This window comes from Clinocottus analis, unplaced genomic scaffold (genome assembly GCF_023055335.1).
Source record: "Clinocottus analis isolate CAN_PGR_092001 unplaced genomic scaffold, fCliAna1.0.p SCAF_7, whole genome shotgun sequence".
NCBI classification, from domain to species: domain Eukaryota; kingdom Metazoa; phylum Chordata; class Actinopteri; order Perciformes; family Cottidae; genus Clinocottus; species Clinocottus analis.
The window spans coordinates 12,947,363-12,970,125 of record NW_027176229.1 but is presented as its reverse complement, the minus strand read 5'-3'; the positions used below and the strand labels follow the sequence as shown (position 1 = coordinate 12,970,125).

The following is a 22,763-nucleotide window of genomic DNA, read 5'->3' as shown; positions in this document are numbered from 1 at the left end:
TACCCTGAGTAACATCTTTCAGGAGGAAACTATGCAAATTACTGCTCTACCGCTTTAGCAATTAAAATGTCAAAACATGTGGTTTATTCAAATTCTGATTTAGTATTGAAATCACGATTATGTTAATTAATATGCGTTGGGCAGTAATCCGTACCCAGTGGAAATTCCGCCTTAGAGACCAAACTCGGGGCCCAAATTTCACCCACGGTAGAGTCAGGAAGTGTCGCTGAGATTCAAGAAGAGCAAAGGTTGCCAAACTTACTTCTTCTGCTATACATTCCTTATTTATTTATTGGATTATTTGAAGTACAATACGTAATTGATTTGTCAGGTAAGTCTTAATGCAATATACATAATTGGATAATACACCGTCCACACTGAGTAATGTAACTCATAGTACTATTGTAAACAGATAATGTGAGCTCACTCATATCTCCCTCTCTTTAGGTCTGTCTCGTTTGTTTCTCCTTAATTATTTGTAACTAGTCTCAGTACTATTGCACAGCTGAGTATCTCAATGTCTCAGATTCAACAAGATTAAAAACGGTAAACATCAAATCGGAATGAGTAATTGTCTTCTATATTATTTATCTCTGAGGCAGAGAAACATGATTTATGAGAGCTCCTTTCTGTTCCCTAGAATATGGCTTGATTATATTTCTAATAAGTTACACTGTAACGTTAAATACATTGCACATCCTAAACGCTTGATATCGACAACAATTTTGAAATCATATCTGAACTGGCACATAAACCACTTGGTGACTGTTTTGTTTAGTTACATCTTAATAATATATTTACATATAATTTAAATGTTACGTTTGCACTGTAATCTTAAGTGGGTGCTTAGACAATGAACTGAAACCAATATTTCACTTCCTTTTTTTAACTGGCCATATCTCCATATTTACAATCAATGTCATATTATTTGAAGTGGGTTTTCAAAAGTATGCAATTCATTTTAAGAGCAGCAGATACAGAAACTCTCTGGAATATGTGCGGGCACCACTAAATGCCTGCAATGTCAAACGTTAAACTGCTTAGCCGTATATTTTTTGTAATGGTATGTTATTTTCTGGTCTATATACTTACTCACTTGCAGTGTAACTGAATGAAAACTACACATTTACTATTGTTTGGCCAGTGCCTTTTTGTGACGTATTTTTCTTTACGGCCCCCAGTCAAAAAAGTTAGGCCACCCCTGTCCTACCCGATATGGACATAGCACAATGTTTGTGTTAATTTACTTTTACTTTTTTTCATTACTCTATCTTTAGAAGCGTTAAGAAATCAGTCATTCACTAATTTGCAAAGAAAAAAGCAATGTAAAAACCATGTTTGTTTTTTCTCTTTCTATCACCTTTCCATCACACAGAGCCCACTTCCTGTCTGGCCATGCCTCTATTTCGGGCTTTGGGTGAACCTGATGGGGCAAAGGCCCGGCCCAGGCGGAGGAGGATGAGGAATATGGAGTGGATGGGGAGCCACGGGAAGACCGATGAAAATGGTCTTGTCCTTTCGCTGACATGTCTTTGTCTGCGAAGCCTTGCAGACAACATGAAGGAAGTGTGGGCAAAGGACTATGCCGATAACTACCTGGATCAATATACATTCAGATACATCATGGGGCCTTTCAACTTACTGCGTGAGTGTGTCAGGGCTTATTGAACAGACAACTATACAATGTTCTTGTCTTACAATTGACGTGTCCGTGAACCATGTGAAGTTTAGCACCATAAGATTCACTGCTAAATTCAGTAAAATTCCCACAATGTATATGGAAATTAAAGTCTGGGAATAACTAGAATTCTATATTTTTAATCTTGTGCTGAGTCAGAGGTTGAATACGGGGCTGCAGATGTTTGCCATGTAATTTCACACGTGTGCCTTTTATAACTCTACTTTCTAATTAAGTGATTTACATTGTAATTGATCACTTCTAATTCATGTCTGTTTTTGTTTCTATCTTTCACTTCCCATTTAGCGGGTGCTCTGGTTGAGGAGCTGCTGTGGCTTCTGTGCACCAGAAAGCAGATGTCCCGTGCAGCCCTCCACCTCATGCTAGTCCCCCAACTTCGTTGCCTGTCTCTGGAAAGGTGTCCTGGTTTGGTCACCTCCGCCCTCTGTGCCCACATTGCTGCACGCTGCCAGGTCAGATAAAATCAGCTGCATAAAAGGTAGATCAAGTATTGTAAGAGAGAAATATGTCTGACTTTATATATTGTTCACTTACTGGTATGAATCTTATCCATTTTTGGCAAATTATTACACCGGAGAAAATACTAGTGGTGGGCCATCAGGGCCTCCTAAGCCTTCTTTGGTGGCCGAAACAGAATCAAAAAGTTTTTGCTATTTTATAATTCAAAAAACACTTTGTTATAATTAAAAGTTATAGCTTTTTTATAATGTAATTGTTTTTCACGGACGGACGGATTGGGAGGGGGCAGGGGCAATATTGGCTAAATTCACAAACAATAAACTAAATGCATCGTTGGAGCCAAAATGGGGTTTATTATTACACAATAGTTTTTTACTTTTATAGAGGCACAAACCTTAACCAATTTTTCGGGTTAGAGCCACTAGGTGGGTGAACGGGAGAACACGTTCGGACGCGTGTTCTGGCATGAACAAATTCAATGTCCAGGTCGATGTGTATCATTTGCTCATTTAATCCATGAGAACACATCAGCAGGTTGACACGAGCACGGTAAAAAAAACTATTGCGCTTCCCATCCACACACACCTGTTCCCATCACCTGGCACTTCCTTTCATGCCCTCTTAAAGTGAATGTGCCACCCTGTGTTCAAATAAAGAAACTACATTCACCCAGTGCTTCCCTCAAATAATAAACCCCATTTTGGCTCCAACATGCATGAATCCACATCGTATATGCTTTTAGTTTATTGTTTGTGTATTTGGCCAATATTGTCCGGGCTTCAAATACTACTTAAGCACAGTAAAAGTTATTCTGTTCTTTTAATATCTTTTGTCCTGGTTTTTAATTCCTTAATGTCTTTTTACAGTATGTTCTCCTTTTTCTCTCAGGGTCTGAAGAGCCTGGACCTATCTGGAGGCCAGCAGCTGCCCTCAAAGGTCCTGTCTGAGACCCTTGGCTGTCTTCCAGCCCTGCGCTCGCTCTCTTTGGCTGGTACACCTTGTGACAGTAGTGTAATCAAGACGATTGCCCATTGCTGTCGTTTGCTGTGCCATCTCGACATATCCCGCTGTCATGTACTTTCCGCTGCTGCTCTTCTTCCTCTTGGAGGTGGGGGTTCATTTTTGGCCTCCCAGTCTTATATTTCCTCGTCTTGCTCTGCACCTCTGTCTCCTCTCCCTCTCAGCAGTCTGCTGGCTTTGGATATTGGGTTTGGGGAACAAGAGGGAGACTCTGTGGCGGCAGCCGCCTACCTCCTTCTCTCTCTACCCAGGCTAGAAAGAGTGGCCCTTGAGGGCCTTGTGCAGGCCTGCTGTCTCATCCAGCAGAGACAGTTTGACCAAACAGATGAGTTCACTGACAGGAAAGGAGTTCCAAGGCTGGGGGAGGTGTGGAGGGAGTGGAGGCTCAGGCAAGGCATGGACAACAAAAAGAAAGAAGGAGCAGGAGGTGAAGACGAGGGGAAGGGAAATATATTGTGGGATGGGTATGGTAGTGAGAGTGAGGAAGATGCAATTAGAGATGAAGGGCCAAATTGCTCTCAGAACCAAACTGAGGATAAAAAGAGAGGAAGAGATTTGCCAGGTGATGAACGCCTGCTCCTGCTCCTAAAGGACGTCAAGGGTTTATCATGTGACTCTTTGGACAGTTTTAGTTGTGCATGTCCAAACATTTACTCCATATCTGTGAACGTTGATCCTTTAGAAAATACAAGAGGTAGAAGCCAGGGGTCTCAGTTAGCCGCAGGCCTCCAGTTGTGGTCAGGACAGCTGCGGAGCCTCTCAGTACACTACCCCGGCCATCTGGTGGATCTCCTTCCTGCCTTGCAAGTTACAGGCTCCTCATTGGTCTCTCTCACCCTGGAGGGGGTGAAAACCAGCCCCCACACTCCTCTACTGGAGGTCATCAAGACTTGTCCCAGACTCAAAGACCTGCTCATCTCTGCCGAGCCTCCCACCACCCCACAGGGAGCAGAAGACGAGGGTGTACAGGGAGACGAACCAGATCTTCCACAGCTGGCTGACCTCTGCTCTCTCACACTCAAGTAAGGCCACTCTTAATACACTATGTAGTACACTAGGAACTAATGGCACTTGTTTGCGAGATGGTGAATTTACAGTTTGCTTCTCAGACGGCATATGTAATCATGTCTTTGAAAAGCTACGCTGTGCCTTGCATGTGAAATCATGGTATTTCTCAAAAGCCTAACACATATCTTATCTATGATACTATGATACAATGCTGTGTATTTTGTTTTCTTCTAAAAAACAATTTATGTAGTAATTTCTGCACTATTTAATACCAGCACATCTGTATTCTAAAATGAACAGGGACATTATTCCAGTCAGTTTTAGTTAGTATCTACACTAAGACTCTTTTGTTGAGCTTTTATCAAGGCTGTCTTTCTGTCACATTACATTTACATGCTAATAATTCTGTATTTCCTATCAGGTTACATTTAATTAAATTTAAATATTATATATATATATATATATATATATATATATATATATATATATATATATATATATATATATATACATATATATATATATATATATATATATATATATATATATATATATATATAATTTGATAAAGGTCTTTAGGTAAACTATGATCAACAACTAATAACCCATCTCTTTGTCTATCCCTTTGTCTAAAGTTTCTCCTATGAACACAGCCAAAAGAAGCCGGTTATGTCCTGGATGTCCCTAAGAAGGGTGCTTAAGTGTCTCCTGACTGGTTCTCCTTTACTGGAGAAGCTTTCACTGGTCTCCCTGCCCTGCACTCTGAACTGCGTTTTACAGGATGCACTGCACGTATTGGTCTTGAACCAGTATCTTTTTGCGGATTCCGTGAACTCACCTCCCATGCCACTTGGACGGTTACAGCGTATTGACCTGCCGCGCACTGATGTGAAGATGATAACAGTGAAAAGTTTAATGCAACGCAGCAAGAGACTCAATTTTGTAGATGTGAGTTACTGCTGGCAGATCAGTAAGCTTGAGTGGTTGAACTGCAAGAAGTCTAGTAAAGTCCAAGTTGTCTGGTTGTAGTAAAGAGACGAGCAGCTTCCAATACAGAAGCAACACTGGTGAAGGTGGATGTGACGGTGTATGAATCATGCTTTAAATTATTCCGATAGAAATACAATGCACACCTTTTACCATGCCAATACAGCAGTACCACATCTTGTATGACTACAACTCTATAAATTTGTTTTTTTTTAAGTCCTATTGTATGCTAAACATTGATTTTATAAACAGTTTTCTTTTACTGACAAACTGCAATATATTCTTAATACTTGTCTCAAATCCAAACATGTCTTTGCTGTGGGCCTTGAATGAATTGTAGTTTCTCTATTGTGTATTAAATACATATTTGACTATACTGTTTTTCTAGATATACTACAATATTGAATATTTGATGTAGACTGAGCAAAGGGTACCCAGATTTCTATCTATTTTAATGTTTTTTTGAAACAACCCAGACTTGATGACTTGTGAAGTTGTTCACGCCTGGCTCACATTACAGCCAGTAGGTGGCGGTAATGCCCCGTCGTCATTGTTGTAACCCGCTATTAGAAGAACACGAAGAATAATGAGGGGGCGGTTTAGGCTGTCCTGCTGCATTCGGTTCCACAACTTGTTATCCGGGCAACGTGGAGTCAAAATCAAACGCACCGTGGCCGCGACAACCACGTCACTCACCGGAGACCTGCCACATACGGGCTCAGCATTACCCAGCGGTTAGCATCTGGGCGCACCGAAATGTAACGTTTTTCCAGAAAAGGGGGATTTACATATGTTTGCTAGTAAGTATGAAACGATTGAAAGGCCACGTACATATGACTCCACTGCGTTGACACTGACGGTTCGTAACGTGGTGTGAAATCCTGCTCCTTTAGCTAAACCCTACAGCCGAGCACGTCACGTTACGTCGACGTAGATATCCACAGAAGTCTGTAAACGTTCGCTAACGTTACTTCTTTCTTTTTAACAATGGTCTTGCCCTGTCGTCCCTTCAATTTGTCTCAGTTTTACTTCGTTTAAAATCGACCGTTACAGCAGCGATACGTATCAATATATTCCAACAAATTAGTGTTGTAACTCAATATATCCTTACTCCCTTCGTTTCGTCCAACTTTGGGCTGTTTTCTCATTCAAGACCTCTGAAGTCATCTTAAAAGACGTTAAAATGTTCAATTTTGTGCCCTGAAAGGTCACGATGACAAGTAGGGGACATGGGATGGAGCCGAGGAACAAGCCAGCTCCAATCTGCAGCAGACTGATTCTTGATTTACAATTTAAATACACTAACAAGTAGAAGACGATCTACATCATGGGAAGGTTGGTTTGCTGTCATTTATGGGGATGGGGATTGATTCTTGAACTCGTATCATATCTTCTATTTGGGTTACTGTAATTGTAAACATATGTTGCTCAGGCTCTCTTCTCTTACATCTGTTGACAGGATCAGCTTCTCGTGCCTTTTCCCAGCACCATGGCATTTCAGCCTCTCGTCCCAGGTTCTTCCTCGGCTCTTGGTACCTTCCCTCAGACAGCTGCTTTTCATCGGCCTGGTCCTGTGCCTCATAGGACTGCTCTACCTGCTGCTTGTCACTGGAAAGGGGCATGCCAGCTGGATCAGAGAAGAAAGTCACTTCCACAGGTAAACTGTTCAACATCTGCTCAGTGTTTTTGTTATGATGGACACAGGCAATATTGACCTAACAATTTTGTGTTGTTCAATAGGCACTTGGCAAAGGTGAATGATGTGGATGCAACAGATACAAGTAACCCCAACCTGAACTATGGCCTGGTGGTGGACTGTGGCAGCAGTGGCTCCAGGGTATTTGTGTACTGTTGGCCTCGGCATAATGGTAATCCCCATGAACTGCTGGACATTCGGCAAATGAGAGATCAACACCGCAAACCAGTGGTCATGAAGATCAAACCAGGTAAGATACGCCAGGTTTCTCGTTAATACGGTATTTAAAGTAGAGGACATGAGTATTATTCAATAATTAGCACTGTTTGTTTAAAGATTCTCAATTAATGAAATATAATGTAAAAAAAATCCTTACATTCTAGCTTGTTGTTTACCCACTATGAGATATCTTTTTGGTCCTTGTGTTTTTTCTTTTAGGTATCTCTGAATTGGCTAAAACACCTGAGAAAGCCAGTGACTATATATATCCACTGCTGAGCTTTGCATCCCAACATATTCCCAAAAATAAGCACCAAGAAACTCCCTTGTACATCCTTTGTACAGCTGGAATGAGAATCCTTCCTGAAAGGTACAGTCTGGTCATAATGTTACCCGCACTACTTCCAGAAGCCCCAAATATAAATATAGTTGCAAGAAATGTTCATTCAGCAGGTCTAAACAATGTTGCACCTTAAAGAGAGAAGCATTAATGTTATACATGCCATATGTCTTATGAGGCCGTTTTTGTGATTGTTTAATCTCAGTCAACAAGAAGCACTTCTTGAGGATTTGCGTACCGACATCCCAGTCCACTTCAACTTTCTCTTCTCTGATTCACACGTGGAAGTGATTTCTGGAAAACAGGAAGGTAAATAAAAAGGATAATAGAATTGATATTTGAATGAAAATGAGTATGCTGAGTTCAAATATTTGGCATCGCAACGGCTTTATTTTATTTTCAGGACTTTATCAAACATTTGTATTGTAACATATTCAATACGATGCCATAGATTGACTTTACCGCGTCGTCATTGACGTTGAAAGATTTTCAAGGCAAATTAACGTGGGAAACAAATTATCATTGATAGGCCCTGGTTTAAAAGTAGTGCATGATTGAAGAGGCTGGTTAAAGTGTATATATTAACATAACAATTTGTAATCATTTGCTTCAGGTGTCTATGCATGGATTGGAATAAACTTTGTCCTCGGAAGGTTTAACCATGTGCACAATGGTAGGACCCACGCAAGTAGTATTTCAACAGTGTCCAATTTTTAAAAAATAACTTTTTTCACACAGCAGTATGTCATTGATTCACATGATATCCCGGCTCTGCCTGACTCTATCGCCTCTCTTCTGTCATTCTTTCAAGATGGCGAAGCTGTCGTCGAGGTTCATGTCCCAGGCAGTGATCAACAGGAGGCGCTGATGAGGAAAAGGACTGCCGGGGTCCTGGACATGGGTGGTGTCTCCACACAGATTGCATATGAAGTGCCGAAAACTGTAAGCTTTGCTTCTCCACAGCAGGTCATTATACACAACCAATTCTGTTCTTGTGTTGTCTTTGGGTTTTGTCACTCACCCTTTGTTCTTCTCCCTCCTTTCAACTTCTGTCATTCCCTGGTAAAACCCTGTGTGCACCATTTTTGTCCCGTGGAGATGGTCTGCTCTCCATTCATCACTATTGAAGGCATACTGTAAGCCTGTTGCATGACTCCACAGTAGGATTTTTTGGACGGAAAACATTAAGTCATTAACGTAGTGACCATAAAATGCAATGGAGGTCCCATATCAAGATTATTTATTTGTGTTGTTAGAGACGCACCTAGATAAGCAGGTTTGGCATACAGTAATTGTCCTTTTTGCTCTCATTGGCCTCATTCACCAATATCTTCCTTCATATGATTTTTTTCCCTTAAATTTGCTCTGGAGAAGTTTTCCAAGAAAGGCCAGATTAATGATGAGTTCTTTAACCACATAAAGACTTGTATCTGTGTGCTTATAATTCGGTTCTCATAAATTGAATGAGTGTTCCATTTAATTCTCATCAGCAAAAGTAAACGCCCTGCCAATTCCCAGACAAGGGCCTTGTGCATACACATAATGTAATAGTCTAAAGAGGGACTCCAAATATAAAAAGAAAATGTTTTTCTTATGCACATTTAATAACATCAGTAGTAGATATAAAATAACGACAAAAACATGTGCTGTTATTACTTGTTCAGGTTTGAAGTGTAATGTTTATTTGATTTAAAAGACCTTAATGATTTGTAAAATACAGTGGACTATCATCTATGAGAGGTTTTCACTTTAATTAAAATACTTATTTAAACATTTTAAAGTAATTTATATTTTTTACTGCAGAATTAAATAACATTATTTTGCACACATTTGTCGGAAATCAAGTGCGTAAGTGTGCTCTTGATTGTGCGTGGATGCATAGTTATCAAATGAGAAAACATTGGTTAATGGGCGTAAATGAGTTTTAAGAAGATATTTCTTATCAAGAACAGTTGATGGATGAGGCACAGTGTATTTTCTTTACACCACCAGATGCTCGATTGGATTTTCACCGCATCTTGTCGGATAGTTTCAGCTTCTGTTAAATGCAAAATATTAATGTTTATTTTCACCAAATTTTAATATTATGAGTGTGTTATCATTCCCAGGCTCATTTTTTTTCTTTTTCCCTAGGAGGAAGTTGCCAAAAACTTACTCGCCGAGTTCAACTTGGGGTGCGATGCACATCGCACAGAGCATGTTTATCGCGTTTATGTGTCCACCTTTCTGGGTTTTGGAGGAAATGCAGCACGGAAAAGATATGAGGAGAGTGTCATTAGAAATACTGCCACGCGAAACAAGTGAGAGCGACAGACATCTTTTCTTTTTTTTTGTAAATGAATATCCCAGTCAGTACAGAGTATTATGTTTACTTACACTGTATTACTGATTTCTGCAGGCTGTTGGGTCAGAATATGGGTGAGACAGCAGAGTCTCCCCTCCCGGACCCTTGTCTACCTGCAGACCTGCAGGATGAAATTGGTCCATCCACAAAGAAGCTGTATCTGCGAGGCACAGGAGACTTTGACCAGTGTAGACAGATTCTCCAGCTGTTCCTCAACCGCACCAATGAGACCTTAACCTCCCTCAGCGGCATCTACCAGCCAACCATCGACTACATCAACAGTCAGTTCTACGGGTTCTCTGAGTTCTACTACTGCACTGAGGATGTACTGCGCATGGGAGGGGATTATAACGCTTCCAAATATGCCCAGGCTGCCAAGGTATATGCTACATATACATTATACATGTACTCCTACAAAGCATTCCAGATAAACCCTCAATATGTAACCTCTTATTCCCTAATTATTTGAGAACAGCAAAGGTTATGGTCTTGTTTATTGATGTCTTACCACTAGAAACTCTCCTGATGTTGTCGTATAACTTTCACAGAGTTACTGTTCCACCCAGTGGAAGACTCTGAGGGAGCGCTTTGACTCTGGCTTGTATGCCTCACATGCTGACCATCACAGACTAAAGTAAGACACACAGGATTTTCAAACTGTTCTGGGTGGTTCATTACAGAACAAAAGGATTGTTTATGATGTTTTTATTTTCCTGCCTGCAGGTACCAGTGTTTTAAATCAGCATGGATGTATGAAGTATTGCACTCAGGCTTCTCTTTTCCAGCCAATTATAAACACCTGAGGACTGCCCTATTGGTCTATGATAAGGAGGTCCAATGGACTCTTGGTGCTATTCTTTACAGAACACGGTTTCTGCCTTTGAGGTAAGATGGATCTTATCTCACATTTTCCTTGTTTGTTACTTTACTCATGCAACTTTAGTTATAACTTGTTCTTGTCATAATTGGATCATATTCAGAGCTATCTTTGACAACAACATGTTCTAATTTGAAACATAAATGGAGAATTTAAACAATGATTGGTACCCAGGATTGGCTTGGGGACGGCATTGCGGCAATATTACAGAGAAGGTGGCTTTTCTACTGCATTTAGCAGCTGGGGATACTTTAAGCTAAAACTGAGGAAGGTTATTGGTCTAAATCATATGCTAACTGTGAAACAAAACTCTGTCAAAACCTATACTTAATGACAAATCGTATATTAAACCGAACGGGAAAAATTATTAGAGGGATTATCCAACAAAACCGGTATCTGTCATCTATCTCATGATCTTGGTGATTAATAATGGACTATTGGCTCCTGATCCAGCTTACTTTGAATACAATTGGGTTTGATTCTTATCACGTGTTCTTCTGCATACATTTAAATTATGCTTCCAAGAATCTATATACCAAGTCAAACTTTCTCTGTTTTTTTTTACATACACAGTATTTGTTTTTTCAAAGTAGGTTTTTTTTTTTTCGTCTTTCAGGGACATCCCTCAGGAAAGTCTGAAAGGAGTGCACTCTCACTGGCGGCACAGCTTCTCCTTTGTCAACAACCACTACTTATTCCTGGCTTGTTTCTTCGTTGTGCTGTTGTCTATTATGCTGTACTTACTGCGACTCCGCCGCATCCATCGGCGCAACACCCCTTCCTCTGTGCCGTGGTTGGAAGAGGGCCTTGGCTCACCCACACTCCCTCTCAACCTCTCTAAACCTTTTAGAGTGTAAAGTCTGGAAAGCATGTCTGACTTTCCAAAGCCAATCTATTTTTCTCTCTGAGGTCATCTGCTTGTTCGGTGAACTTTTAAAGTCTGCTGCCCTGAAAATCTTTGTACGAGTTGAAACGGAGAGGCTATTAAGAATTGGACATATAGGAAGATTATACATGAGTCTTCAGGCTTACTTGAAGCATGGAAATATTTTTGTTAAAGTTCTTTCCGGATGACATGTCTTTTTTTAGACATTTTTGCCTGTTCTTGTCTCCAGGTATCTTTTTTTATTTTTAAATTATGACAAACATAACGGTACTTTGTTCACTATCAACTCATCCATACCCAAATTAAAATATAGTCTATACTTTGAATTTCACAAAGTTGGAAACCTTGGACATTTGCCTTTCTTTCTGCCTTGTATTGCTATGATTACATCTTTCTTTCTTTTCAAATTTGGTAAATGGTACATGCAATCGCTCTTTACAGGAACCTCAAATGCAATGCGAATTATAATTGGTGGAAGGAGCACTCGAGATGCACTTCCAAGCTGGAATGCTTTTTTTTTTTTTTGTGCGTCTCTCAAATTGTGATGTCTCAACAAGACAATTAGCTAAGAGCTATACTAGTGCAATACATGTCTTGTCACTGTTGTGGAACTGTCCAAAACACATCTTTTCTTTTGTCAAGAGTATCGGTCTCTCTTAAAGCCTTGCTGAAATTCTTTTGTTGGGTCACCTGACTTTAAAGTTAGATAGCTTTGCATATATTTATGTTGGACTTCATTTTCAGAAGCTGTCATATCACTGCTGTCAGGGGATTGTAAATGATAGCACATGCCCCGTTATTTATAACAAATCGATCTATAGGGAAATGTTTGCACAGATGGATGCGAAATAAGTGTTGTCACAATTCAGTAATAAAGTTTTTATGGTATATTTGTCTGGCTGTTTATTTCATGAAGACAAGATCCGACTAGTCCAACATTGTCTGTATTTCAATGCAGTGGATCTAAAACCAGTAGTTCTTAAAGAATAATGTATTTTACTCCAAACACTGGCACTGAAAAGTTAAGAGTTTATCTCAGTCTTCTCTACAGATTTTGGTTTCCGGTAATTTGAGTTGAAATGTTACTTGGAAGCCTCAATCAAATCTGTCACTGCTGTTGCAATTTTTTTATGTTGGGTTGGTCATCCTCTTTGGTTGCTTCTTTTAATTAGTACATTTCATGACTAGAGGAAATTTCTTACAGTCCATAACCATATAACTTCAGTGTATACTGAAGACAAGTTTAAACATACAAAATGAGAAATATGACGTTAGACCTGACCCGATGGAAATTGGACAAATGCCATAAAAACAACATGAGGGTCATCAGGTGTGGAATATATTTAGAATTTGCTGAACACATGTCTTCATCAAGGCTGATAAAAAAGTTTTCATTTTATTACACATGTGTAAAAAATTAACCAGAGCTTTCCAGGTTACCATCATCCAGCACTTAATGCATAATGTGTGAGAAAAGAGTTTGATGAACTCTGCATGTGGGATGCTAGACCTTCCTGCGGTCGACACCAAATTATATTAGTCATCCTGATAGCCTTTTATTACAACTTCCACAGAAAAATAACTTTGGGATATTATAAATCAGTATATTATTGCACTTGCACATTGAAACCTATATTGTGAGTTACTTTTATTGTAAACATGTTTACAGTTCTTATAATACAAAATGCTTGGCTAACAATTTGCTTGTTCGGTTATACATCTGAATCAGAATTTAGACCAAAGTCTAAATCAACTTAATATTATAGATATTGAGTGTTCTTAACAGTCTTGAAAACTGACATTGCTATGTCACACTGCTTGGCCAACACGCCCCCGGTGACACTGCAGTCGTCTTTGTGCGTCAGCCAATGAAACGTGACACAGCAACGTTTCATATAATCGTTTACAAATCAAATTTAACCAATCAATTGAAGAAACAACGGGTCAGATATACTTACCGTGTGTAAAAAATTGGATTGACAGAACCAACCAATCTTCAGTATATTCGGTAAAATCAGGTGATTATTTGAGTATCAGCTAATCTAGAAAGAGAGATATGTACTTTATTAATCACCAAGGGGATTTGTTTTCCCACGAGTTTGAAAGTGTGATAACAAAGACTCACTTCTTAGAAACTGAAACTAGAGCATGTTTGTGGTTGGGAAGTAAAGGATAAAGTGTTGCGGATCAGAATGTAAGGGACAGGTTAGACGAGGGTGACGTTGCGCAGCGTGACGTTTTTAACTTCTTGAATGGAATACTTTTCTTTTTTTTCTCCTCTTCTCTCAACAGTGAAGTGTCCGCTGTGGGATGGGGAATCCCATTGTGCTCTCAGGTTGAAAATGACAAATACAATTATGATGTACTGCATTTCAGATAATTGTACGAAGTTACTTTGCAAGTCTTTGATATTTTATTTACGATATATATGATCAGTTGGTAAACTATGATGCAATGTTATTGATTAAATAATTAGACAATAAAAAGTAGTACGAATGCAATTCACTTTACCAATTTTACTGAAGTAGCCTGTGGGTCTGAATTTTACGTTCACCACTGGTACGAACATATTCAAAACGAGGGAAAGCTCTTATTTAAAAAAAAAAAGAGAGCTGCACGAGTTCTCTTTAGTGATGACGCAGACAGATAAGGAGACCAACCCTACTAATCTATCCAAGAAGGAACACTGCGATTACACTTTAGTCAAACCCATTCAAACCCAGGGGCAGGCAGGGATAAACAGCAGCGCAGAGAAGTGTCAGAGGAATCTACCACGGGAACTTTTCATTGGTCGCCTCCGACCAAGAGCCAAGAGTACGAGAAACGATTGGTCTGCGTTCACCGTAGTCACGCCCCTAGTGGCGGACGTCACACGGGCGCTGGAACTCCCGTAAGTAGAGATGATGTTGTGGTCGTCCACGCCGCCGACACCTCTCTGAGTGCGCGCTATCTTTTGCACGGGAGACCGAGAGGGAGAGAGCTCTCCACGCATGGAGCTGAGCTCCGACCCTGCGGTGGCCACACTGGAGATGTCGCAGGTCCCGAGCAAAGACGACGAGCCGTCGGATAGCGTCGGCGACTACGAGAGCTTGCCACCTCATGTCTCCGTGGCGACCCACATGACAGCCGGAGCCGTGGCGGGCATCCTCGAGCACACGGTGATGTACCCCGTGGATTCTGTCAAGGTAACGCGCGCGCACGCACGCCGCTCGCGCTCGTTCTACCGCTGCGGCGGCTCGTTCACTTAACTCGCCTCAAAGCTGCGCTAACCCTGAAGACAGCTGGCTGTCGCGCTGCTAACCAACATTAGCTGTGAAACGTCTACCCTGCCCATCCTTAGTTAGCCTCGGCGGTAGCTAATTCAAGCACCGCAGCCTACTTCAACTGCACGAACTAGTTGAGCAGGGTGACGTTACTTTAACCGGAGTAAAAACACCACGTGTTACCGGAGCTAAACCGAGCCTCACTGGGTTTAGCTCGTGTAACGCTTAACTTTGCTAACATAGCCAGGTCTAAAAGTCCTGTGTCACCTTTATTTCCCTAAAGTCACATATTTAAAGTTGTCGTCATAGTAATCGCGAGCTCGTTTGTCTGTATGTGAAAACGTTTCTATGTCAGCTATCCTTATGCAGAATGCCATACCAAAAGGTAATAAACGTCACAACATTAAGGTACGTGAAGGTCAAGTACCTGATTTTGCTCTACAATATGTCAAACTTCCTTGACATTTACAACTAGACGTATGACGTCAGCGTCACCTCCATTTATTTTCAAAGTGTTGCAAAACTATGTCGTGTAGTTACAAAGTGTGCTTTTTGTGGGCGCTGATTGATGCGTTAACGTGTCCCTGTTGAAATGTCCAGGTTAACCAGTTTTAACCAAGACTTAATATGTTTTAATCTTTTCACTAATATGATAAAGACCGTTGTTATTATGTCATGTATTGTAGTCGCACTGCTCACAGTAAGTACCAGTTCAACTAAATGCACTACAGTATTCAAGCAGATGTTAAAACTAGTAAAGTGTGTATAAATGTTGCATGTGTGTGCATATTCACAGCAGATTTCACTTTATTTGAAGTTAAAATGAAAACTCAAGTATTGGTTTACCATTCATACCTCAGGCTCAAATTACTGAGGTAGATTTTCAATTGTTGGACCAGACTTGTTAAAACAGATCACATGAGTTCATAAACAGAAGAATCCCTCCTATATTCAGCACATTTTATAGAGCGCAACTCGAAAAACACATTTTGTTCATCAATGAGTTCCATTTTGAGGTTGAAGCCCAATGTTCATGTTCAGCAACTGAATAAAATGACTGGCGAATTTTAAGCTTGTTAAGAATTGGCTTCTGTCTGCAGGGCATATCACAAACTGCTGGTTTGAATGTGAACTTTGCCCCTACAATCCTCCTCTTCTGCTCAGCTGTTACAATGTAGTTTTGTTTTGATAATTCTGCATTCTGTGCTAAGAATAATCTTGATGTGGCACAGGCCACTTCATTGACATATTGCAAGAAAAATACAAACACATCCTCTTTGGCTCAGTGTCATAATCTTTCCAAACGAGCTTGTGTGCCTCTATTACACATACCACTGCTGCTATTTCCTCTTGAAGTTTGCACAAGCACCTTCGAGCAATAGATGCTTTTTTAAAAATTGATCAGTGTGTCTGAAGTTGACAGAAAACCTATTGTGAATTTATTCAACGCTTGAATTATTAATTTATTTTCAATTTGAGTTTGCTTAAGTGATTTTTGCAAAATTTTGGTTTAAAAAGACTTCAGTGGCTATTTGTATTAATTTCCACTAAACCTTTTAAACTGTAGGTTTTAACCTCCCAGAAGCAATGTTAAAAAATCATTTTAAAAAACACACGCACATCTTATCGCCATTGTGCACATTTGGAATCAGCCCTGCGCAGTGGAGGGTGTGTGTAAGCCGTTGCTCTTCTGTTGTGTTGATTAGTAAACTGCCACTGAGCCAGGACCGCTGAAGATGTGTAATAGATTAGGGAGTTTCCTTTTTTAGTATTATGCTTCAATTATTTTAGATAGTGGACAATTATATAGACAATGTTTATATGCAGACCGTGCACATGTTTAATTTTGTCCTATTATTTAATGTTTCACATGAGTACTGTTAAAACATTTAATAAATGTTAATTTGCAAAGGAAGGAAACGTGCAGAAGAAGATTGATGCAGTCTATCTCTTTAGCCTGCCCCAGATCTCTTTGCAAATAAAACCATGCTTTGCGGTGTCCAGATAACTTGGCATGGCTGAGTCAAACAAAGAGCTGCCACAGCCTCCCACACCAGCCTTGGGGGAGACACACATCACTCAGTCAAGACCTCACAACTGCCAAGTACACTTAATGTCAGAACAATGTGACAATACGAGTGGGAACAATGCATCAATACTCATTTGGCATACAGGTCCACACTTTACAGCCACTTAGAGTCACATTCACGCAGAGCCTCAGTTTTAGTTCCTTAGCTAATGATGAACAATGGTTTAAAAATCTCTTATTTTTTACAGACAAGGATGCAGAGCCTCCAGCCAAATCCAAATGCACAGTACAGGGGTGTGTACCAGGCTCTGAAAAGGATCATCCGGACAGAGGGGATCTTCAGACCACTCAGGGGTCTCAACATCACCATGATGGGAGCGGGACCCGCACATGCGATCTACTTTGCCTGCTACGAACGGGTCAAACGATCACTAAGTGACATCATTCAGAGTGGAGGCAACAGCCATTTAGCCAACGGTACATGCTCCTACGTCTCAACACAGAGCTCATGATTGTCGTACTAACAGATTTCATAACAAGGCCCGGAGGAGGAAAAAAATATAATTTGAATGCCGTATCTTGTTTACCGAGGGATGAAAAATCCAAACATGCTTGGATATGCAGTGTATTTTAGCATTTAAACAGCATGATGAATGTGTAAATCACCCCAATCGCTACTAAAGATTTCTAACTGAGCTAAACACTTAACAAAGTCACGACTGTTTGCAGTCCTGGCTCCTAAATGGTGGAATGAGCTCTCCATTGACATCAGGACAGCAGAAAGTGTCTACATCTTCTCTCGCAAACTAAAAACATCTTTTTTTCGACTACACCTTGAATAAGGAAGGTAGCGCCCGCCGTAGTAGCACTTTTGTAGCACACAGATGGCTCTTACTGATAGCACTTTGTAGCATGACTTTATTGAAGAAATTGTACTTTCAGAATTCTTGCTGTTCTGAGTTTGTACTCGCATTTGAGTGCACTTATTGTAAGTCGCTTTGGATAAAAGCGTCAGCTAAATTAAATGTAATTTAATGGCTTACAGGTTTGGCGGGTAGTGTGGCCACTGTTCTCCATGATGCAGTCATGAACCCAGCTGAAGGTAAGACATTCTTTTTTACTTTCGCTATTAACGAAAATGAAGGTTGCGCAACTTTTAGGATTTCCCTATTGTCAACAAATCCCATGAAAAGAGCAAAATCTTCAATGAATGAGGCTAGTATTATCTGTGATTCCAATACCCCATAGATTAGATAAGATATTCCTTTATTAGTCCCGAAGTGGGGAAATTTGTAGGATTACAGCAGGAAACGGGTAAAGTGCACACAAGAGACATGGTACAACATTTAAGTAAGTAATATGAGCGGGCTGGAGGTGTTGTTGATCAGGGTTATTAGCTTAGCCATCAGGAGTGCATTTTACCCCTGCTGAACTCCACCACCAGCTCTTTGGTCTTACCAGAGTTGATGTGGAGCCAGTTCCGCTGGCACCATCCTATAAAGTCCTGGTTCAGTTCCCTGTAATCATCAGTGTCATCTCCACCGATGATGACGGAGTTGTCAGAACTTTTGCAGGAGGAAAAGTAAACTAGACAGAAACTAAATGTGGATTAGTCCTAAACAGAAAATAGCCCTCAACAAATGTGTAATTTTCCACCCATTTGAGTTGAGTAAAACATTGTGGAACAGTTTAACGAAATCATTTTAACTTATTAAATAATTAAACTATTTAGAGTGGCCCACAGTCAGGGGAGGTCACTCAAACAAACAGATTCATTTTTTGTTTTCATTGACAGAAATTAAAAATATAAAATATTCCCAGCCATATGATTGAACATAACAGTGGGCCATCGGCTCACTCACCTTTTGTGTCTCCTCATTCTGTGAAAGGAACTTTTTCAAGATTATTACTTGTCTTGTGCAAAGTATGAAGCTGTATGGAATGCATATGAAATGTATGTGATGAACCATGCTAACACGATTACTTGTTTCTTTCCTGGCTCAGTGGTAAAGCAGAGAATGCAAATGTACAACTCGCCATATCGAGGACTTTTGGACTGTCTCCAAACCATAACGCGTACCGAGGGTTTAGGAGCCTTCTACCGCAGCTACAGCACGCAGCTGACAATGAACATCCCTTTCCAGGCCGTTCACTTCATCACCTACGAGCTGATGCAGGAACAGTTGAACCCTCACAGACTTTACCACCCTGGCAGCCACATAGTGTCGGGAGCAGCAGCGGGAGCCATTTCCGCAGCAATAACCACTCCACTCGACGTTTGTAAAACTCTGCTTAACACACAAGAGAATGTAGCGTTGAATTCCATGAACATCAGCGGCCACTTATCGGGGATGGCTAACACCATCAGGACAGTGTACCGGCTCGGTGGGCTAGCAGCCTTTTTCAAAGGGGCCCAAGCTCGGGTTATATACCAGATGCCCTCCACTGCCATCGCCTGGTCAGTGTACGAGTTCTTCAAGTACTTCCTGACGAAGCAGCAGTTGGATCATGAGACAGGACCTCGACCGATGTAATGGAAAGTGTGACGGCGCAAACTACACCACTACTGGAACTGATTGAAGAAGACTCCAACCTCAAGCTGTATGAGCTCACTGTGTCCTGTTTGAGGAAATAACATCAATTGTGTCTCACAGGGAAGTTATCATGGTAAAGGAGTGGCACACAATGGCTTTCCTTATTGTTCACTCACTTAAATCTGTGTGTGTTTTTAAGTTAAGATGTTGCACAACCAGGAACAGAGAATACTATTGTTAAAAGAATTGATACACATGGAAGAGTTGAGTGGTCATCTTCTTCCCCCACCCCACAAACACATGCACCAAACTCTTTTCTACATGTGGAGATTGTAGAATTGAGTTGTCTTGAATGATGTTTATAGATCTTAATGTTGGAACTTTTTATTTATTTTGTTAGCTTTCAGAGGCTTATATTTTACTGATGTGGAGGAAACACAATGCTGTTTGTTTATTTCACTGTATATTTATATATAAAAAAGACATCACCACACGTTTATAATTTTTCACTCCATTTTTCAGAACAGTTACACTTTTCAAGTGCCTCATGAATATTAAACACTGCTTCACCATTTATTCTTTTTGCCTTTTTGTTTTTTAACGGAGAAAATCTTAATTTCCGTACTTCTTTTTTCTAGCAGAATTCAAGTAAACACACGTTTTATTCTTGTACAAGATGACGTCTTATCACGGCTCTTTGGCATAAATGAGGTCAAAGTTGAACTTGTTTTATTTTTATTTTTGATTATTGTCTTTGCACCAGACGAGCAAAGGCCAGTCTGCAGCACTTCTATTTTTCTATTATATAATTTTGCTTCCATATTGATACCATGTTTTCCTACGGAGAGACCCTCCTCTCTCCGTATAAAGGTGTGTAGGCAGTACTAGTCCAGTTATTTGCCTTGTTAAATGGAACATTGCTCCTGAATTGTGCCCAATAATAGTCCAATTTGAAGAATTATACCTGTTGTAGAAAGACGGCAGCTTGTTAATATGTATTTGGCTGAGAGTGAGACTATTTCTGAGAGACTGCATTCTACGAGTCTGAAGGTGGGTCAAATAAGGCTGCTACTCAGGATGTTGCCCACATCTTAACCTTGACATTCATTTTTACTGGTGTTATGTTTTGTGCTTGAGTGGCCTGTTTTGTGTACGTGTGTTATATTGACCTTGAACCTATATTAACTATTTTTTACAGAATGACTGAAACTTTTAAGTGCAGACTTTCTGTGATCCAAAATGTAACATTGTAACTTTTATTTCATTTTGAAACTGGCGGATCTCTTTGTTATGAGTCCAGTAACAGTCTGAGCCGCTGGTGAGCAGGCAAAGCTATTTCTTTTATTGTCACTCATCCTGTTGTAGTTTCACATTTCCTGTGTGCTCACTGCTCTCTCCAACCTCTTAAATATTTTCCTTCCAGTCGTCAAGACATTCCTCCAGATATTGATGTTATCCAACAAGCAGTTAGATTTATTTGTGTTTAATTATGGAGTTTTTTTTTCTTTCCTTTGTTAAAGTTCAGAGAGTTCATCAGATTCCAGTGGTCTCATAAACCCTCAGCAGATTCTTTGTGCTTGTTCAGTGAGATGATTGTTACTATACCAAAGACATGCTTTGCATTCTATGCCTCCTACTTTTAACCTGTAATTAAATGAGTATTTGCCTGCTTGAAATGCCATGCCACCTGTTTGCCCCATAGTTTCCAATCAGAGTGTTCAATTGCTTAATCACATAAATTCTAAATCCTCGAGAAGCTTATTGCCAGAAAAACATTTTCATTTTTTTCATTGACTCTGAAAATTCGTGAGGAAAAAGCAGTTAAAGTACAAATTGTATGGTATTTTGGAAAGTTTTCAATGTTTGGAAAATTTCATGTTGACTTATTGTTTTTGTATTTTATTCATTTTTAGACTAACTACTTATTTCGAATTCAGTTGTACAAGTGATTTTATTCTCACATGAAGGAGCTCTTTTCTCTCCTTGAACATGAATGTGTCTTAATTAGCATAGATTCATGAAATCTTATTCTCAGCTAAGTGTAATCGCAGATTGCTGTTTGTTGTCCACATTGTGTTCAGTTGTGTTCCTTTGGGGCTACTGACAAAACTCCACTCCGGATATTAAGTGAATCATTTGATAAACAAAAGTAAAATGATGCCAGTCAGATTAGTTTCTTTATTACTTACATTATAATTGCTACCAGCTTTTCGCCCCCATCATTCCTTTGGAATGTGGATTCATAAAAGTGAATCATTATTCCCAAACTTGTTTTCTGGTACTTTTAACGTGATCCTAATGCTTATTTTAATGGATACAGGAGAGCTCATATTCTAGATGGGTATTTTCATAATGTAGTTTTAGTACGCACAAATAATTGAAATGAGAGCTGGGATGTTTTTTGAGAGAGCCTACTCCAGAACATGATATTTACCATGCAAATATGAAATGATTGTCATAATGCTGCTACAGTATGTAACACTGGAGCTGAAATAAACATGCAAGGGAAAAATTCTGTGTTTTTATGTGTTTTGTCACAAATACTGATTTAGTTCAATGTCCTTTAAGTGCTATAGAAGTTGGTGCTTTGTCTTTATTCTTTCTGCATAAAAATTAATTCCCCAGGAGCTTTACACGTTAATGGGGCTTTTGTTAAACTACCACCTTTTCAGAGCAACTATATTTCTTCTTTGTGAGTCAAACTGCTTTTGAGATAAATTTGTCCTTATAACAAATAAAATACAACATACTATATAAGTTTAAATTAGTACTAATTTAAAAGAGTGAAAGCCATAGACATGAATGCAGTTATGAGCTCTTCTTATCTTTCTGCCTGCACTGATTAACTGGACAACTGCTTATGTCTTTACCAAGGTTATAAACACACTCGTCACTCATTCATACATTCCACCCACTGCTAGTGCAATTAGTCTCCAAGCGCCGCCCAACTGCCAGTGCTGGCCTCTTATTCTACTTGCCGGCCCAGGTGCTCTGCCATCACTGCACACCTGCAGTACTCAGGGGCCGTCACAACACACCGTTCTCATCTTCAGTTTATTTTGAATAGAAACTTTTACTAACCTACACAGTCCATACGAAAGAAGTTCTTTCAATGTAATTTTCAGTGCTGTGAGCACTATCCTGCAGGAGTTACACAGCTCCAGCAGAGGGCGGTGTAATATCATTTACGGGTTGTCGTCACAGACACGTGGAACGCTTTGTTTGGACACACATGCTGATGTCATCATCAGTCCAGCGCTGTTGCACTCTTGTAAGTACTGGTGGTCACACAATGCCCATGGGAATATCACATTTCTTTAAAAGTACAGGATTAGATGCATACACTTCAGTCTTTGCATGTCCTCATTTACTTCATGTTGTTCACAGTAGTAATGCTAAAGT

General features: G+C 40.0%; 3 protein-coding genes across 5 annotated transcripts; all 3 read left to right on the top strand.

Annotated features, from left to right (window-relative positions):
* Nucleotides 1–253: 253 nt before the first annotated feature.
* On the top strand, nucleotides 254–5,605 carry si:ch211-214j8.12 (uncharacterized protein LOC100000539 homolog). Its single transcript, XM_068605266.1, has 5 exons — nucleotides 254–331; nucleotides 1,376–1,645; nucleotides 1,985–2,151; nucleotides 3,047–4,200; nucleotides 4,822–5,605. The coding sequence occupies exons 2-5, from the start codon at nucleotides 1,396–1,398 to the stop codon at nucleotides 5,213–5,215; spliced, it is 1,965 nt and encodes a 654-aa protein (XP_068461367.1). The 5' UTR covers nucleotides 254–331; nucleotides 1,376–1,395; the 3' UTR covers nucleotides 5,216–5,605.
* A 33-nt stretch (nucleotides 5,606–5,638) lies between these two features.
* entpd4 (ectonucleoside triphosphate diphosphohydrolase 4) lies at nucleotides 5,639–12,423 on the top strand. 2 transcript variants are annotated; one of them, XM_068605268.1, is made up of 13 exons: nucleotides 5,639–5,973; nucleotides 6,381–6,508; nucleotides 6,633–6,830; nucleotides 6,914–7,119; nucleotides 7,308–7,458; nucleotides 7,634–7,737; nucleotides 8,042–8,101; nucleotides 8,240–8,370; nucleotides 9,562–9,728; nucleotides 9,827–10,151; nucleotides 10,321–10,406; nucleotides 10,496–10,657; nucleotides 11,266–12,423. In XM_068605268.1, the coding sequence occupies exons 2-13, from the start codon at nucleotides 6,501–6,503 to the stop codon at nucleotides 11,504–11,506; spliced, it is 1,839 nt and encodes a 612-aa protein (XP_068461369.1). In that variant the 5' UTR covers nucleotides 5,639–5,973; nucleotides 6,381–6,500; the 3' UTR covers nucleotides 11,507–12,423. The 2 variants fall into 2 exon arrangements, with proteins under 2 accessions (XP_068461369.1, XP_068461368.1); XM_068605267.1 differs by having other exon boundaries at nucleotides 5,640–5,973; nucleotides 8,240–8,394.
* A 2,007-nt stretch (nucleotides 12,424–14,430) lies between these two features.
* On the top strand, nucleotides 14,431–19,622 carry slc25a37 (solute carrier family 25 member 37). 2 transcript variants are annotated; one of them, XM_068566935.1, is made up of 4 exons: nucleotides 14,431–14,720; nucleotides 17,076–17,304; nucleotides 17,873–17,929; nucleotides 18,832–19,622. In XM_068566935.1, the coding sequence occupies exons 1-4, from the start codon at nucleotides 14,526–14,528 to the stop codon at nucleotides 19,359–19,361; spliced, it is 1,011 nt and encodes a 336-aa protein (XP_068423036.1). In that variant the 5' UTR covers nucleotides 14,431–14,525; the 3' UTR covers nucleotides 19,362–19,622. The 2 variants fall into 2 exon arrangements, with proteins under 2 accessions (XP_068423036.1, XP_068423037.1); XM_068566936.1 differs by lacking the exon at nucleotides 14,431–14,720 and adding an exon at nucleotides 14,854–15,206.
* Nucleotides 19,623–22,763: the final 3,141 nt, after the last annotated feature.